Below are 19,605 nucleotides of genomic sequence, written 5' to 3'. Positions count from 1 at the left end.
ATCAAAGAGTATGGATATTTTAGTGACTTTTAAAAAATATATTTACAAATTGCTTTCCGTATTGATTGGACTAATTTATATGACTATCCACAAACCCTCTAACATTGACTCTCATCCTTTGTCATTTTTGCTAATTTGGTAGAAATTGATATGCAAGAAGCTTGATTTCAATTTTTCTTATTAGTGCTTACATATGTTTAATAGTTTAAAATTCTTTTAAGAACGATTTTGATATCTTTTGGCCACTTTACAAATCATTCTCTTTTGTATAGTACTAATTGTTGATGTTTTTCCTTATATCAAGTCTTTGGCTTCTCAAATTGTAGTAATTTTAGTCTTTTTTGACTTCTCAGGTTCTTTGTTATTTCATTTTGGTTATCTTTGTCTTCTCCATCATGTCCTACTCTGGGTATTTCCCATCCCTTCCTCTTCCAGCTTTTGTGTGTTGTCTTCCCCCATTAGATTATTAGCAACCTGAGGGCAGGAGCTGTCTTTTCTCCTCATATTTGTATCACCAGCAATTAGTACAGCGTGTGGCATGTAGTAGACAATGTAATTGACTATTGCTTGTTGACTAAATCCACCCATCTATGATTTCTCTCTATTAGTAATCTTTCTAACTCTTTAGAAATAAATCTAATCTCTTATTGTCATGATGGCCTTTGAAATATTTGATTATAGCTTTCATGTGTCTCCTAAGTTTTCTTTTCTCTACGTGAAACATCCCTAACTCCTTAATGAATCTTCATTGGCATGATCTTGAAGTCATCCTAGTCACCTTTCTATGAATCTTTTCTAGTACGTCAATGTCTTCCCTTTAAAAAATTGGGTTATATAAACCTAGTGTTCAAGATTTTAAGTTTACTGCAACCCTAGTTTTAGAGTACCTGCTATGAGACTTATAACTCAACTTAAAACTCAGAAGAGACAGAACAAAACAAATAACTTAAATCTCATTACCAAGGTCACCGATTCTCTTAAAACAGTTTCAAAGTTACCTATCTTATATTAAATGTTACCATGTGGCAATTAATCTTATAGAGGTTGGTTGACTTGGGCATCTATGGTAGAACATGCTTTCTGGAGAAGAAACAGTGCTATCCACATCACTTGTAACTCCCCTGGTGTCTAACACAGTACTCTACACACAGTGGGTACTCAATAAATATTGCCGACTGGCTGGAATTTGGAATTTGAAGTGTCATCATTTAAAAGTCATTGGCTCCAAATAATTGCATTTGCAGACTTTGGAAGTCATTAAAATTGGTTTTCTTTCCTGAAACATTAAACATTAGCTTCTGGTATAACTTAAATGGCAAACCCTTGGGGCATAAATGATCTCTTCTACGAGCTTTTTGTAGTTTTCACTCTATTATTGTAGCCCAATAAAGAGTAGTTAATAATGATAATCATGTAGGATGCTTAAATTTCAGGTTGTTGTTTTTTTTTTTTTAAACAGAATAAGCCTAATACAGTTATTAGCCTTCATTTCCACCCCAACTCCCCCAAATATTGTTTATTTTGGTGCCTGGTCTCTTTGTCTCCCAGTGAAGGCCATATGTCATCATTCCATAAATCATTTTATGGCTTGACTCTTACTTTTACAAAAATAGGAACTAGTACCAAGAGCAGTATAATTACTTATTTTAGGGGAATTCTCTCTTTCAAGACTACAGACATAAGTCATGTTAGATCTCAGGTATTTTACAGACTCTAGGAATACCCTATTCTTGTAAAAGTATTAGAATAAAATTCATTTGTTTAAAATCAGTCTTTTTAAAGCATAAGAATGGAAGTAGGTATGTTAAAGATTAGTCAATAAAAAAGAGAGAACCACTGCCCTTTGCCCCTGGTAGAATCCTGTCATCTTATCAATCCTGTCAATGCCCTCAAGTACCCCCAAATACCATACTTTGTTGTTGTTTTTTTTTTTACCATTTAATGCAAGATTTAAAATAGATAATTTCGATTACATTAAATTAAAAGAGGTTTTGTACAAATAAAACCAATATAGCCAAGATTAGAAGGAAAGCAAAAAATTGGGGGGAATTTTTTATAGATAGTTTCTCAGATAAAAGTATATCTCAAATATATAGAGAACTTTGTCAAATTTGTAGGAATATGAATCAATCTCCAACTGATAAATGGTCAAAGGATAGGAAAAGGAAGTTTTTCAATGAGGAATTCAAAACTATATATAGTCATATGAAAAAATGCTCTAAATCACTATTGATTAGAAAAATGTGAATTGAAACACTTTTGAGATATCATTTCATACCTATCAGATTGACTAACATGATAGAAGGAGAACAAATGTTGGAGAGGATGTAGAAAAATTGGGACAGATACACTGTTGGTGGAACTATGAATTAATTCAACCATTTTGGAGGACAATCTGGAATTATGCCCCAAGAGTTATAGAACTATGTATAAACTTTGACCCAGCAGTACCACCATTAGGTCTGTTTCCCAAGGTGATCAAGAAAAAGGGAAATAACCTATGTGTTCTAAAATATTTATAGCAGCTCTGCTTGTGTTGGCAAAGAACTGGAAATTGAGGGGATGCCCATCAATTGAGAAAACAAGTTGTGGTATATGATTATGATGGAATACTACTGTGCTGTAAGAAATTATGAACTTGTCAATAAATACTCAGATCAACTATAAAGGACCTATGAAGGAAGATGCTGTCCACCCCCCAAAAAAATAACTGATAAATAGAGGTACATGTAGAATGGTTTTACATATATTTATAAATATGTGTAAAATGGTGGTCTTCTCTAGTGCAAAGTAGGGAGGGACTTTTTTTGGGGGGGCATAGATGCCCCCCAAAATTTGGGACTTAAAATGTAAAATAAATAAGGGGAAAAAAGATGTCTAGGCGATTATTCCCATTAAAGTCCAATGTTATTTGCATGGTTTTAATTCTTTTTTTGTTTGTTTTGTTTTGTTTTTGTTTGTTTTTTGTGGGGCAGTGAGGGTTAAGTGACTTGCCCAGGGTTACACAGCTAGTAAGTGTCAAGTGTCTGAGGCTGGATTTGAACTCAGGTCCTCCTGAATCCAGGGCTGGTGCTTTATCCACTGCTCCACCTAGCCTCCCCCTGTTTTAATTCTTAATGAAATGTTTTGCTATTAAAAAAGAATCTGCATTTGAGATAAACAAAATGTGTTAATGGTAGTCTTTGACTATGGAGTAAAATGATATCGACATTCATACATACATATACATGAGTATATTAATGTATTATGTGCATTCATACATATATACATTATATATAATGGCAGCACATTAAAATTTTGAAATTATATTTCAGTGTCATTATTGATTGGGGCCTATCCTCCTAAATATCAGGGTACAATTATTGCTCAAAAAGCATTTATTAATTGCCTATTACATTACAGGCACTAGAGATATAAAACAAAAAATGGAGCAGTCTATGCCTTTAAGGGGCTTACTTAATACAATAAGATTTATTTTAGAACTTGTACATGATACTAAGTCTAGGAGATGATTTGTTGTAAAATATATGAGATGGATGATACCTAATAACATATATTTCTACACTAATAAAAAAACTCAAATGACTACTGATATATAAAGGTCAATTTATTAACTTTCAGAAATTATGCTTGGCACATAATGTAAGCAGGGTGGTAAAATAATGGAATTTGGTAGATGCACAGTCCTCCAACTTGATTGACTTAGTAGAGTTTGAATTGGTTTTGAATGAGTAACTACTAAGTACCCACTTAAGGTGATTAGATGTTGAGCCACACCTGGCCTAACCTTAGTTTAAATTTAGCCAATCCTGAGAAGGAGTGTCCTCAGAGGCTATGGACTTCCTCATCAACAGAGAACCAGTCTCAGCTGCAACTACTTGAAGGACCTCCCCTTTGGGAGAGGGAGAAAAAGGTATAAAAGAGGACCCCAAGAGGAAGTAAGGGACGCTCTTATACTTTCTCTCCCACTGGTTTTAGAGCTGAGCAGAGAGTGGCTGCTGACTCCCATATGGACCCCCTGGTGGTGAGTTAAATCCAGCCCTTTGAATTAGCTGAGCTGGAACAAGTTTGGGGATTGTATAGGCTTTTGTTAGAGTTAGGGGGATTATCCATTTTCCTTTTCTTTATTCCTTTGTCCTTGACTTTATTAATTTCACCTTTGCTGTGTATTTTATTCCCGTTAATAAAACCTGATTCTTTTGTGGAAAAGAGGCTGTTAAGCTCCTTTCTTATTGACCTGGGAGAAATAACTAAAAAGGTAGCTTGGAGGGGAGGCAGTTTTGGACCTAGAGGTCCCTCATTATTTTCTGAACCCCAATATTTTGGTGAGCCACCAAATTAACTCTCCACATATTAAATTTGGCCCCTACAGCAGAAAGGACAAATCAGATTGGGTTGTCAGGTTCTAGCTAGTCTAAAACACTAGAATTTGAAATTTCTAAATAGAACGGTACAAAAATGAATAATAATACTGTTACCAGAACCAGTGACTGATCCAGTTGTCCAAAAAAAAATTAAAAAACAAACAACAAATGACAAAGTTGGGAAAACCAAGGCATATTAAAGATACCAGAAGAAATAATGGCACAGCTTTGATGATTCCATTAGGATTAATGGGGGTTATTTGAGATTAGTGAAGAAAGAAAAGGAATGTCTTTATATAGTGCCTACTATATACCAGGTACTCTTCTGAGAGCTTTCCTAATATTATCTCATTTGATTCTCACTACAACCCTACAAAGTAGAGTTATTATACCAATTTTAAATTTGAGGAAATTGAGGCAAATAAAGATTAATTGGATGCCCAGAGTCACTCAGTGAGCAAATATCTGAGTTTGGATTTAAACTAAGATCTTCCTGATTTTGGGACTGGGATTCTATCCACTCTGCTATCTAGCTGGTAGGATAGAGTGGTAACCAAGTATAAGGGAGGAGAAGGGATCTGTAGGCAGAGTTAATGAGGGATTGCAAACTATTTTAAAAGACATTCTTTTTCTACCCAGAGATAAGATTATCCCATTGCCAATAGTCCTTTTTAATTTTCTGTAATAATTCTTGCCCTCTATTAGAAGAGACAAACAGTGGTAGTTTAGCTATTTTTGTGTTATCTAAAATGCTTACTTAATAATATTTTATGATAATTATTTCATTGTAAACCTAGGGGAAATATAATGGCCCCAAGTCCATGTGGTTCACTACTCTGTACCTTTAGGGAGTTTATTTTAGACAAAAGTTGTGAGTATAATTACAATTGCTCTGAACCTCCAGCTAGGAGGTTCCTAGAATTTAGGCAGAAGTTTGGCCTTTTGCCTTATTTTTTAATGTAACATATTTTATTTATTTCATTAAATATTTCCCAATTCCATGTTCTCTTCCTTAATTTAAATCTATCTATAATTAACTTCTAGTATTTTTATGGTTGTGGCAAGATTAAAATTGCTGGAAACGTTTTGGTAACAAAGCAGCAGATAATTTTATGAAATCTATGGAAAGGTAGTCACTGGGGAAATGGAGTTTGAGAAAGAAGTTTTTTTGTTTGTTTTTTTTTTCCCTTGGAACTTAACTTAGTCATAAAGTACATGGGGACAACTGATGGTATCCAGTCTTTTGTTTGGAGATACTTCTTAGTTCATTGGCCCTCTTTGATATCACCATTTTTTGCCACAACTCATTTTTACCTTCTCATTCACCAGTTGCAACTGGGCTTCCAGTTCTTTCTGCCTCAGCTTTGTATAACCTTACTATGTCTCTCTTTATAGTTTCTGAGAATCTACAGATGGTTCTGTGATAGTTCTTGCTTACTCAGGATGGTACCAACTTTTTTACTCAATGGGTTTGATTGATTCAAGAGGGTGTAATCAATTGTGATTGATTGATACAATCAAGAAATATTCTTACCTAGCAAAGGAAATTACTTTTAAGTGGAGTGGGATAATCACTGGAGTCCTACTCTTATATACATATAAATCTTAGAGGCCCAGAACACTAATTTTGCTTGATGACCATTGCCATGGTTTATTAAAAGAGAAAGAAAGCTTTCTCTCTTTTAAATGTGGGAGATAGTGCTTTGCTCAACAAAAAAAGAACTCAAGGCTGAGGCACCTATGATGGTTAAAGCAGTACAAAGGGAGGCAGGAGAGAGGGTTGGTATTATTTTTTCCCTCACCCTTGTATGAATATCTGAAGCCAAATATAGAAAATACCACTGAAGATTGTTTTCTTTCCCATTTGTAAAAGATCAGAAAATAGTATATAAATGGGAAAACACTACCTCATTTAGTGAGCCCAGCAGAGCAACATGGTCTATAAAGAGCAGACCTAGTGAGCCCAGAAAAGCAATGTGGCCTGCAAAGATTAGTCTCAGTGTACTTCACAGAATATAGTTGAGATCTTGGTCAGCAAAGAAGATATTATAAGGTGACACCAGGGCCCTTGTAATGTTGAAGGTGTAAGTTTTTTCCTCCTCATATTTTCCTCACATGTGGGCATGATCTATGTTCTTACTCACACCATTGATGATGTATATGTTTGAAAGAGACCATGCTATGTTTTTGGCAAGGGGATGTTCTATTATAAATTTTCTTCCTCCCTCATTCCAGCAAGTTATTTTGCTTTGAGCTAATTCTATCTGCCTGACTATTGAAAGTTAAACAATAGGTGGGAGGTCTCCAGTTGTAGTTGAGGAGTGTCCAATGATAGAATACCTTGAAGCTGGGGTAATTGTCCTCAGGGGACCACAACTTGCAACTATTAATTATGGGGGCAGCCAAAGAGGCACCACACTAAAAATTTCCAGCCAAACCTCAACTTCTTTGTCTGTATAATGGGAATAATAAAACTTGAACCTCACAGGTTTATTGTAAGGAAAATTCATTTTCTATTGTAAAATACTATAGAAAGGTCTTATTAGTTGTAACAATAAGCTGATAAATGCTATATTAAAATTTTAAGGTGATAATAAAGCAGATAATTTTTTTGGTGAATTGTAAATTGGCTCTCAAGGCAATTTGGGAAAGAGTTCTGGAAGTGTTTTGAGCAATGACAACACTGAATTCAATGCAATTCTATAAGCTTTTACTAACCACCTACTGTATGCAAGGCACTGTGTCATGTTCTGTGATTAGAAATGTAGAAATAGCACAGATTGCTTCCATGAACACACAGCAGGTACTGAAAACTTGTTTTGAATTGTATTGTAGTAAGGCTATGGTGTCCCATAGGAATTCTTTTGGAGGACAATGCATTTTATTTGGTTATGTAAGCTCTGATATGCTTGTTAAAAAGATACAGCAATTAGTACAATGCTTAGAGGATCAAAAACTGAAAGATCCTGGCAGGAAGTTAAGTTGGTATAATGCAGATAGGCAGCTAACAGCTTGATTTGGCCATAGATTTTATCATTACTTGTTCCTTCTGTCATAATGCATGCTGTCTTCGGGGTAGCTAGATGGCGCAGTGGATAAAGCACCAGCCCTGGATTCGGGAGGACCTGAGTTCAAATCCGGCCTCAGACACTTGACACTAGCTGTATGACCCTAGGCAAGTCACTTAACCCTCATTGCCCCACAAAAAAAAAAAACAAAAAAAATGCAAACAATGCATGCTGTCTTTAGGCATTAGCTCCTCACAAGTTGTACTTTTGGATCCAGACACCCATCAACACCCCCGCTTAACAAAAGGAAGATATACTATCGAACACTAACTGCTCCACAGAAATATTCTTCATCTCAGTGTCGAAGTCTTTCCCCTGAACTTGTGCCATTCATGCTCACCCCTATATTACACTGAAATAAAGATGCAATGGCCACTTTCCCACTCTCTAACTTGCTTTATGCCTATTTAATTGAGTCTCGTGTTAATATTTCTTTAATTTGCCTTTCTTTATATTGCTTTTCACCATATAGGATAAGAGAGGTTAAACAACTTGCCTATGTCACACAGAGGTGACATCTGAACCTTAGCCTTTTTTACTCCAATTCCAATTCTTTAGATAATGTGTACCTAAATTTAATAAAATCTGTTCATAATCATACACTTATAATATTCCCAACCCTCCTTTGTAATATCTTATGGGAAAGTTTGTATTCAAACTGTTGTTGCCTTTGGCTGCCATATTTCTCCATGTAACAAGTAAATCATGTATTTATGGACAGAGGCAGGTTTTTTGTTTTTTGGAAGGCAATGAGGATTAAGTGACTTGCCCATGGTCACACAGGTAGTAAGTGTCAAATGTCTGAAGCCGGATTTGAATTGAGGTCCTCCTGAATCCAGGGCCAGTGCTTTATCCATGGTGCCATGTAGCTGCTGCGCGAGCCCCCCCCCCCACCTTCTTGGCCATCAGGGTTTTAAGTTAAGCTCCTTAGAAAACAGAAAAATTTGTGTGAATTGGGCACCAACGAAAAAGTAAATAGGATTTGATTAGAAAATCTAATTGGATACTTGAGAGTTTTACAAATTAAAGTGACAAACAAATTTAGAAATAACTTTTGAATTGGGGTGTGTGTGTGTGTGTGTGTTTGAATTTAGAAAATTTTCCATAATTTATGTGACCCCTAACCATTTTTAATAATAATGTATTCAAATCTTTGGGAACTTTTGCTTCCTGTGTGTATACACAAAAGAGAAGCTTATTTAAGAAAGCAACATGAAAAGTATGTGATATTTATTTAGAAAAAATGCTTTATGTTACTTCTGTGAATAAGGTACCAGAACTTAATTATTACTGGAATAGATCCAGTTTTTGTAAGCTGTTGCTAGGAACCTCTTAATGGTTTTTTGGTGCTTCCATCTTTTAGAGAGTAATAGAATTGTGACTACATAGCCAAGACCTATTGACAAATTGTTATAGGTATATTGATAGTCAATATTGCACCTTGAAAGTAAATCTTTAATAAGTCATTACTTTTGTTTAATAATGATAAGTGTTGTGAGAAATAATAGGTTTGGGGATGGCAAGAGGACCCCCACCAGGAGATAATATTAAGATTGATTGGATTGACTTTGCTGATTAACTCACTTAAAGCTAACAATTAAAACCACAACTACCTGAAAGCCTGGTCCTCACAGGGTGTGTTCTCTGAACTCTGACCTCACCAAGTTCAGCTCATGGAGCACCCTTAAGTCCAGTAAACCAATAGATTTGAAAGATGCTAGTCAATTAGCTTAGAGATGTATGAGAGGGGGCTCTCCTTCAGAGTGGGAGGTAAGGAGGGACGCTCTCCAATGCGATCTTAGTGGGGGAGTTGGAGAAAGAAGGAAGCCAGTCTGAGCTCTATCTCTCCTCTAGGCTAGATAGGCCTACTTAACCTTCTGAGCCACATGTTCTCTCTTTACTAATATTAGGTATGCTTTAATAAATCCTTAATGCCCAAATCTGGTGCTAAAACTTCTAATTTATAAGTAGCAGTTTATTAGAAACCTCAGCTAATTTTTCCTAAACTTGAAACAGAAATAAGATGACCACATATAATTTATTTATTCATTTATTTTTTAAAAAATTTTGGTGAGGCAATTGGGGTTAAGTGACTTGCCCAGGGTCACACAGATAGTAAGGGTTAAGTGTCTGAGGTCAGATTTGAACTCGGGTCCTCCTGAATCCAGGGCTGGTGCTCTATCCACTGCACCACTTAGCTGCCCCAACCACATATAATTTTAAATGCCACAGTCCTAAAATTATAAAGGAAATATTCAGTGTAGCAAAAATAATCCTAGCTATTTGAAATGTGAGAATATAGGATTTGAGCAAGTAAAGAAAAGGGGAAATTTTAAAAAGCAAGGAAGGATTGGATAAGTATCCAGTAGTCCTGCCTATGTACCTTTAAGATTGTTTGTAAGAAGCTTTTGTTTATAGAGTACTTAACATCATGCATCACCCATATTATACAGCAAGTACTATGTAAATGTTGGCCATTATGATTTTCAGTGTATTAATTATCTCCATGAAAATTCTCAAGGATTTCTGATTGAGCACTAAGGGACCATGTCCTCCTTGCAACCAAGACAACTCCTTTGTGCTTTTTGTTTGAGCCAAAAATCAGTCCTCTACCTGGAATCTTAGAATAAGGAATTTTAACAGCAATGACTTATAATACTTATTCTAATATACTTTGAGCTGTAGATTCTGTTAGGTTTTATAAACAGCTCATAGTATAAACCAGCATATGTTAAGGAAGTAGTCACATTAATAAAATGAATGCTTTTCTGTGAAAGTAATTTGGAGATACACTCAACTAAATTGAGATCACCTAACTGGTAACAGATTTTGTTTCATGTTTTACCATGTGAAATCACAGATTACAATTATTTTATTGATTGCTTTTATAGTAGGAAGAGTTTAAACTAGAAAAATAGAATAAGCAACAGAAAAAGATGCTGTGTGACTTTTGAAAGGATAGGTACTTTTTACTTGCAAGCTTATTTTTTTTCTTTTTTCTTTTTTCTTTTGCAGGGCAATGAGGGTTAAGTGACTTGCCCAGGGTCACACAGCTAGTAAGTGTCCTCCTGAATCCAGGGCCAGTGCTTTATCCCTCTGCCACCTAGCTGCCCACAGGCTTATTTATTATAACAACATGGGAGTAATTTATGTTCAATTCTAAGCATGATTAATGCAATTTGCAATTTAAGGTTGAATGTTATGGCACTATAATTGCTATTATTCTAAATCTGATTCCAGGTATGATTGTCAAGAAATGGTATTGAGCCAATGATCCATAATACCAACATCCCTGTGGAGGTGACATCTAGGAACTACAGGTGGAATTCTGTCTCATGGGTAGGCCAAGAGAGTGACTTTTGGCATGACCTGAGGTAGGACTCTCCTAACTTGATTTTCCTGGTATGATATTTTCTCTTGAATGGAAATTTTCCCAACTGGCTGATTCTAAGCCTACTTATAACATTCTGGCAATACACTTGGCTACCTATATGACTCTTGCCTGGAACTGATATCAAGCTAAGGGATCATTTTCCCCTTACTGTAGCTTTGTCCTTTTCCCCCTTTTAAGGTAAATTTCTATAAACATGGCAGGTGATCAGTAGAAGATATGAAGAAAATATTAAATCTCCATGTAATCAGCTAATACCAGAACACACCTGAGCAACAATAAGATTCAGTTGTGAAGATGGTGGAGAGAAACTAGGAAGTTTCCCAAGCTCTCCCATGTTTCCCTCAAAAACAACATTAAATCAAGCCTCTAAACAGATTCTGGAGCTACAGAACCTACAAAAAGACAGAGAAACACAATCTTTTTACTTGAGACAATTTAGAAGACTTTGGGAAAGGTCTGTCTCACCTGGGCAAAAGGGGGGAGGTTGGCTCAGCACAGCTTGACACAGCTTGAAAAAGCTGCAGCTCTACACAGCTGAGAGAAGTGTAACTGAGAATGGCACAACTGAGAGTGGTAAGAAGCTTGCAGCAGTGACCCCTGTGCCCCAGAAGCAGACTTCAACTAAAAATAGGCTACAATATAAGTAAGAAACAAAAAAGGACCTTTACCATTGACAGCATCTATTGTGAAAGGGAAGACCAAAACACAAACTCAGATGAGTTTGTCAAAATGCCTACAAGTGAAGACTTGAGTGGGAAGATCTTGTCTCAAGAACAAAAAGCCTTCTTTGAAGAGCTCAAAAAGGCTTTTAAAAATAAAATGAGAATGGTAGAAGAAAAACTGGGAAAAGATATGAGAGAAATGAGTTACACTAGGAAAAGAAACACAAAAATTGACTGAAGAAAACAACTCCTTAAAAATACAATTGGCCAAATGGAAGAAAAAATTGCCCAAATGGAAAAAGAGATGTAAAAACTTAGTGAGGAAAATAATTCCTTAATAATTAAAATTGGCAAGATGGAAGCTAATGACTCCATAAGACACCAAAAATCTGTCAAACAGAATCAAGACTGAAAAAATAGAAGAAAATGTGAAATACCTCATTGTAAAAACAATTGACCTGGAAAATAGATCCAGGAGAGATAATCTAAGAATTATTGGACTATCTAAAAGCCATGGTCAAAAGAGACTAGATAACATATTCCAGGAAATTATCAAAGACAGACATTTTGATTTTTCATGATCTTGGTGTTCAAGTATTGGATCTGTATTTATTTGACACTTTCATTGATATGTGCTGGGTCTGTGTATTTTTGATACTTTCATTGATATGTGCTTGAGCAAGCACTTCAGTAAAACATATGTCTTAATAGCTACAAAAGAATATTCCAAAAGAATTATCTTTGTTTTAGTTCTTAGAATTGCAGAAAATTGTGTGTAGGAAGATTATTTTGCTAGGAATTTGTTTTTTCTTTTTTTCTTTTTTGTGGGGCAGAGGGTTAAGTGACATGCTCAAGGTCACACAGCTAGTAAGTGTCAAATGTATGAGGTCATATTTGAACTCAGCTCCTCCTGAATCCAGTGCTGGTGCTTTTTTCCACTGCACCACCTAGCTGCCCCCAATTTCTTATTTCTATCTGGTGTTTCTTTGTTTTAAAGCATACTCCATTAATATTTTGTTTCATTATCAGGTTTATGAACTTTGGTAACCTGTATTTTGATTTTATTTTTTGTTGATTCTTTTAAAATGTTGTCTTACCTATGTCACCATTATATTTTTAGTTAAACTTTATTTTCATACCAACTGTGACATATCAGATGCTGTTGTTTTTGTTTGTCTTCCATTTTCAAAGATGACCATGACATCAGGGAGGTGATGTTATGCCTTGCAATGAATTGGACTTAAGTGAAGAAGGATTGTGCAAAGTCACCAGTCTCACTCTCTCCTCTAGAGCCATCTGGGTCCAGAGAGGGGATATATGTTTCAAATCCAACCCAAATGAAGTATCTTTATCTTTCCCCCTCTCTGAAGGTTAATTAAGTTTCTCTATGTCTATCTACCCTAATACTGAAATATCTATAAGCAGCCCTGGTAATACATATACCTGCTCCAGAAAGTTTTGGCTATTACTGTTATGATTAATTTCTAATGAAAATATAAAAAAGATGCTGTTAAAACATATTGTACACTAAATTAGAGAAGATGGCTAACGAGATTAACTTTTGTATTAACGCCAAATGATTTAAAAGCCATCAAGAAATTTCAGTCAGTCCAGTAATGCTGCATTACTATTGTTGCTGATAGCAAGGATCAGTAAGCTCTTCATTGAGGGCTCTGCAATCTTTAAAATAAAGCACATGTAAGGTACTGTGTGAATCATAGGGTTCAGTTTTTCTTGTATATATTAGCAAAAAAACCTAAAGAGTCATTTGATTATAAATTTCATTCTATAAGTCAGTTTCTTTAGAAGACAGTAAGAGTAGCTTACCTTTCCCTATCATTTCTTCCCCATCTGTCATTGTTCTTTGTGAGGACTGCTTTCCAAAAGGGGCTGCCCCAGTGGCTCCTATCAGTGTGTTGGTCAATCTCTTCCTCTTCCCCTTGTACTATTTCCATCCCTCAAGAGTTCTGTACCTTGCTCTGTTGGGAGTAGATAGGTGGGGTTAAGTGTTGCCTGTGTGTTCCTATTTGTATTGGAGGTCTATGTTACTGATACTGTTATGGTCAGCAACTCATCAAATTCTTCAATGTCTCTTTTGGACAGTAATGGGATTTGTCTTGTCCAAGAGTGGGGAATGTTGAATGCAGCTGATGACTTTTCCAGATCCTGGAGCTATGAATTGCCTCGGGGCTATCAAAACCAGTTTTTTTTAAAAATAATTTTGATATAGATATCATAAGGGGTTACATGACATTGATTCCAACTGATCCCATGATTGGAGCAGGTCCAAACTGTTTTCTTGAGGACTATTGCGGCTCCTGGACCCTGATCATGCTGTTCCAACCAGATATCACCCCTCCCCTCTAGCCTCCCTCAGCCTTCTCTCTGGACTTCTGATTATTTTGTAAAACAACTTGCATAACTTCTTGAGCCTGTACCTCCCATGAGACTCCCTAGCTGTTGAAATGTATTGAACCCTTCTCCTTCTTTACCTCTCTTGGACACTCCTGCATCCTAATGTTATGTGGTAGCCCCAGATTGCTATTTCCCTGCTTTGATGAAAATACCCTGGTTTTTGCTGTTTGGGCAGCCTTATTTATTTCAGTAGTCACATTTATACACCCCTAGGTTGAATTATTTGCAAATAATGTTTTCATGAAAACATTCAGAATCCTGTGGCTAAGCATTTTTTTCATAATCCTGAAATCATGTAAAATTCCAGAGAAATGCAATACATGTAATTCTCATTCATTTACACATAACCCAAGCTCATTTGGAGAGGGAAGGGGGGATGGAAGTGGGGTGAAGGGGGAGGGGATGGGAAAAGGGATAAGCTGAGGGATATTCAAAAAACCTTTGGAGTTTTAGTAAACCATTGTGAAACTTTTCTTGAAAACATTCTCAAAATTTTAGGACTTGAGCAAGGAAAAAAAGTACTTTGGGTTGATAAAAAGGCTTATATTAGATGAAGTGATCATTAACCTCTTATAACAAAGTTCTTGGTATCCTATGTGAGAAGAAAGGGTGAGCCAGCATCAGAAGGCTCTATGAGCAGGAGAATTCAAGAGTATGAATAGCATGGGATGGACTATGGAAATAAGCTGATCTTAGCTGGGAAAGAAAGGGTAAAACAAATTGGATAGGGAGAGGAAAAAAGGTGGGAGAGGGAGGGGGGAAAGATAGAGTGAAGAGAATCATAACAGTAAACTTAAGGTAATAAGTAGCAGAACCATGATGAGAATCTAGAGCTACAGATCCAAGTCAAGTGTTGTTTTTCACTATACCATATTGCCTGAGAAAAGAGCATAAGTACAACAGAATAAGTCCATATTTGCATGATTTCTTTCCTTGTGATCTTTGTCTTTCAAAGTCTATCATTATGTAAATTTAAAATGTTTTTATAATAAAAGGTACTGCCCTGAGAAAATAGGGGAAAAATCCAAACAATTAGATATCAAAACTGTCTGATTACCCTCTTCTGGACAATCTCCAGATCATCACATTGTTAATTTGCATTTGAGCTTCAGTACACTAACCCCTCCCTAAGCAGACTAACCTCAATTCATGCCTACTCCACAAAAGTATACTTATGAAGTCAATTATTTGAACCCAAGAATAAGACATTTATCCTCATTAAAATTCATTTTATTAGATTCAGTCCATCACAATATTTTGGTGTCATAATCTTGTTATCCATTAGCTATTAATTTTATCTTTGTGTTATCTGTCAGTCTGATAAGGTTTTATACAAGTCATTGAAAAAAAAATTTGGACAGGATAGGGCCAACCAAAGATCCCCCAAATCTCGAATACTTTCTGAAAAATGTTCTTCAAAGATGACACCAAGCCATTAATGACCACTCTTTGGGCCTTTCCATTTAACCTTGTCCAAACCCACATATTTGTACTATCATCTAGCCCACATCTCTCTCAACTAGGTAGGTTATGTGTAAAGGTGAAGTCAAAACAACCCCTATTTGGCTCTGGCACCGAAGTGCAAATACCTTTTTATTTTTTTAAAAAGGATTCAATCAAATAATCAAAACTGAGCATGAACAGAGCCTTAAATAAGTGTGGAAAAAAATGACAAAGTAAATAGAACATTTGTTCTTTGACTTCATTGCTTGCTTGGAAAATAGCCATATTTGAATGTATTTAGAGCTGGAAGGAATCTTAGAGATTTTCTGCTCCAATCACTTTATTTTACCTGATAGGAAAATGAGATCCAGACATAGCAGTAATAGTAATAGCAGCAATAACAGTGGAAGTAATAATAAAATTTATGTAGCATTTTAAGATGAGCAAAGAGTTTTACACAGGTTAGCTCATTTGTGCCTCCCAACAATCCTGTGAGCCCCCTTGCAATCTTTGAATCAATTAACATCATTGTGTGAGAAACTGGGTAACACTCTGAACACTTATCAGGGGAAGAAGAAATTTGTGACTAGATTTGAGAAGTCAGGTCAAAGGAAGGACTGAACTATGTCAAATAAAGGAGACACTAAGGAGTCTTTTGTCCTATATATATCATGGAGTGAAATATTCAAGCTGAGAAAGACCCAGGAAAAGGTTGAAAGTTTCAATAATTTCATCAATCCATAGCCACCATAATATAATAGCTGATTTCATTACCAAATCTTTTAAGTAAACTAATTTTTGCCCAACTATCAAGAGACCAGTGTCTAACTAGAAATAGATATAAACGTAAGGTCGGGCAGAGAACTTGACCTCTGCTAGGTGTTAGGAATTTTTCCTTCCTGGAGAATGAGTGATTGTGCCTGAATTCACGTTTTTTTTTTTTTTTTCACCTAAAACAAGTTGCCTAAAGCCAAAGAGAAAGAAACAAAGTAGACCTTAGGAACCACTATAACACCCCCTATGCTTAAAATGACTTTATTTCTGCAAGTGCTTTTAAAAAAATATCTATAGCATTCCCCTGACTTACCAGCCTAGCAACTCTGTCCAAAAGGAAAAGTAATTACTCTGGTATATACTTATATGGCTATAATATAATGTACCTATAGTTCATGAAGTTATATTGTGTTCCTTTCCTACATGCTCACATCTATTCCTTTAATAGCACAGACTCTTAGGACAGAACAGTCAATTTCACTGGCTTATAGTTTGTAGACTCCATTCTCATTCTTCCCTTCATAGAAAATCAGGACATTTGCCCTTCTCCATGCCTGTGGCAAACTTTTCCCTTCTCCACTGTCTCTTATAGATCATCCAGCAATGATTCTGTTGGAGATCTGCTGAAGTTAACATAAGGACAAATTATGTATTTAGTGGGACAAAAACAAATATTGAACTCCCTAAGTGAATTGCTTTACCAGATTAAATGGTACCTTTTAAAGGCAGCATGTCTACCATATAAAGTAATTTATATGAAGTGGCGGCTGAAATGTATGCCCTAAACATAGCCCAAAAATGTAGTCAGAGACCATTTTAAAATGTTTTTATTATGAAGAATCGAAAACCATATTCCATTTTCAAACCCAGATAAATAAACAGTAAATATCATGCTTTTTTGTTTTGTTTTTGCAGTGAGTTGGAGGATGCTATTTCTTATTCAAAGACTTGAATACACACACATACACATATACACACACTTTAGGAAGAGAAGAAAACCCTTAGGCTTTTCTCCACCTGCATCCTATTTTACAAAAATGAAGATGAAGACAACCAGAGGTTTCTAGAAAGTGAGATATAAGAATGGTATGAAGGAACCACCAAACAGAAATATGTCATATAATGAGGAGAAATGAGTAATATAATTTACAAAACCCAACCAATTAAAGCTATTGGACAGAATGATTTTGAGCTACCCCTGGATACATTGATATAAAACCTGCCCTTCTTTGAGAAATACTCTTGGCTGTCACCTAAAACCAGTGGCATCACTTATGAAAAGAAAAAGGTTTCCTTTCAGAATGTTGCAGCTTTATTTTTTTCAGAGTGGAAAAAAATCTGCTAAGGCAAGATGAGTCAGTGAGCATAATTCCAACCTCTCAGAGTCAAAACTGGATCATTTGGGGTCCTTTGAGAAAAACAACATATCAATTTTGAGAGGAAAAGCTCCCTACCACACATTCATTTTTCTTGATTCATACAAGTACAAATTTGGATGAAAGTAACTTCAACATGGGAGATCTCACAGGAATTTTGTAACCAAAAGGTTTTATTTACAGTAGTAATTATAGTCTTTGGGTTGATTAGCTGGGTGATTTTTTCTGACAAATGTACCACTTCCTTCAAGAATGTATTCGATTCTCATCCCACACCCACATTTGCTGATAAGTATGTGTGTATCTATCACCATTCCATGCCAAGGCCTGTGTGTATGGATATATGTCTTTCTAGCCCCTTTTCACCCCCTTACGTAGGTGTGTGTTTATGTGTATATGGTATGTGAACAATGCACAAAGCAATACTTTTCAATGTGGCAGAGATGGTTTCACGTGGCAGAGATGTTACTGGATAACCAAATGTGGATTCTTAAGGATCTTCTTAAAGAACAGCTAAGACCTTTTCCAGATAGGTGCTTATTTTCATTTATTAACCTTAAAGTGGCATGTCTAAGTTAAGTGTTCAGCATTTTTTATCTTGAATATAAACATACTATATATACAATTCATAACAATATTTATTCTTTTATTTGTCTTAGACTAAAAAGTGGTCTTTTTATAGAAAGGTGGGAAAAAGTGGACTTTGTAAACCTGTTTCAGTTAATGCAAAACGTTCATCTGCAGTGAAACACTGGAGATCAAGAAAATGTTTTAACATAATGAAGTAACACTTTTAAGTGTGCACATGCAAAAAAAAAATACCATAAAATGAGCTGCTCCAGTTAAACTATGTTTAATACACACACAAATGCTGCTTTTCCATATACTGTCAAATGAAAAAGAGTACATGCCATCCTTAGATTTGCAGAATGACAGTTCTCCATGATAAAGTTCACATTCTTTAAACTTTCCTCAGGTTTTTCCAATAAAACGTTCAGTCTGCTTTTAATATGGACAAAAAGCTTCAGCACTAGAGAAAGGGGAAAAAACCACAGGAAAACAAGCTTGCTTCTCACATCGTCAATCCTAGTTGGAAGATCATGCCAATGATCTGCGGGGCTTTGCCCTAAAAGCAGACAGCAATTCAAGATTTTCCACCTACTACTGTTAACATTGTTCATTTACTATGATTTAGTGTGTTTCTCCAGGTGAAGTAAATTTAACAGCTGAAGATGTTTTTTAACTAAGAATAACTATTAAGTATGATATGTGATTCTGGCTGCCAAAACCCATCCATCTACATTGGGAAGCAAAGATCCAAATGTTCCTCCCAGACATTCATTTAAACTGTGCAAGAACCAAAGCCTTCTTTGTTATACCTTCCATAGATGCAATGCCATTTCATGGGTGAAATACATTTTTTCCCCTAGTGGATAATTGTGAGTTGATTTTTTGTTCTTCAGTTTTGAAGTTAATACTCTCCCCTTTTAATTTGGCCTTTTTCCAATGAAAGAAAATGCATTGGCTGTCTGGTCTTCATCATTCCAAGGTGAGCTCCAGGTATAACAGTTGAAAGTCAGCAAGTGAACTCTTCTTTTTTTTAAGTGGAATGGTGAAGCACATTCCATTTAGCTCAACAGGCCAAGGGGTGACTTTGGTGAATTTGATCAGGCCTCGAAGCCAAAGGAGAGAAACAACTGGACTTCCTTATCACTACTACACAGGTGGAGGGAAGTTAAGACTGTTTACTTCTGGTTGTTGGCACAAGAAGTCTTTCTTCTGGTAGTAGTTTGGCTCGATGTAGCTGCTGGTTGACTTTTAATGGTTTCTGATGGGGTGCTTTCAGAAGTCAGAGGGTCGGATCATCATCGTTGTGGATCTTAAGGAATAACTGGGACCTTTGAAGTAATGCCATTTGATCCCATTCAGCTTTCCATGGTTTTGTCCAGCAGTATAGAACATTCCATTGAGATTGGATGGGCCACAGGCATCAAACCACCAGCCTGAAAAAAAGCAACCAGAATTGGGTAAATAAGTGAGAAAAAAAATCCCAAATAAAATAGGATATTTGTACTTGGTTTGTCATCATTACTTCATTGGAAAATGGCT

The 19,605-nt window shown here is 35.9% G+C and overlaps 1 protein-coding gene across 1 annotated transcript in view; it reads right to left on the bottom strand.

The window, feature by feature from the left end:
• Positions 1-15,617: 15,617 nt before the first annotated feature.
• ANGPT1 (angiopoietin 1) overlaps positions 15,618-19,605 on the bottom strand; it is a 328,587-nt gene continuing 324,599 nt past the window's right edge. Inside the window, exon 9 of the mRNA XM_043979816.1 lies at positions 15,618-19,499. Within this exon, the coding sequence (XP_043835751.1) occupies positions 19,339-19,499 (161 nt within the window). The 3' untranslated portion in view covers positions 15,618-19,338. The remainder of the gene's footprint in view (positions 19,500-19,605) is intronic.

Source organism: Dromiciops gliroides, chromosome 1 (genome assembly GCF_019393635.1).
Source record: "Dromiciops gliroides isolate mDroGli1 chromosome 1, mDroGli1.pri, whole genome shotgun sequence".
Taxonomy (NCBI): domain Eukaryota; kingdom Metazoa; phylum Chordata; class Mammalia; order Microbiotheria; family Microbiotheriidae; genus Dromiciops; species Dromiciops gliroides.
The sequence above is the reverse complement of the archived record's forward strand: the minus strand, read 5'-3'. Positions and strand labels throughout refer to the sequence as shown.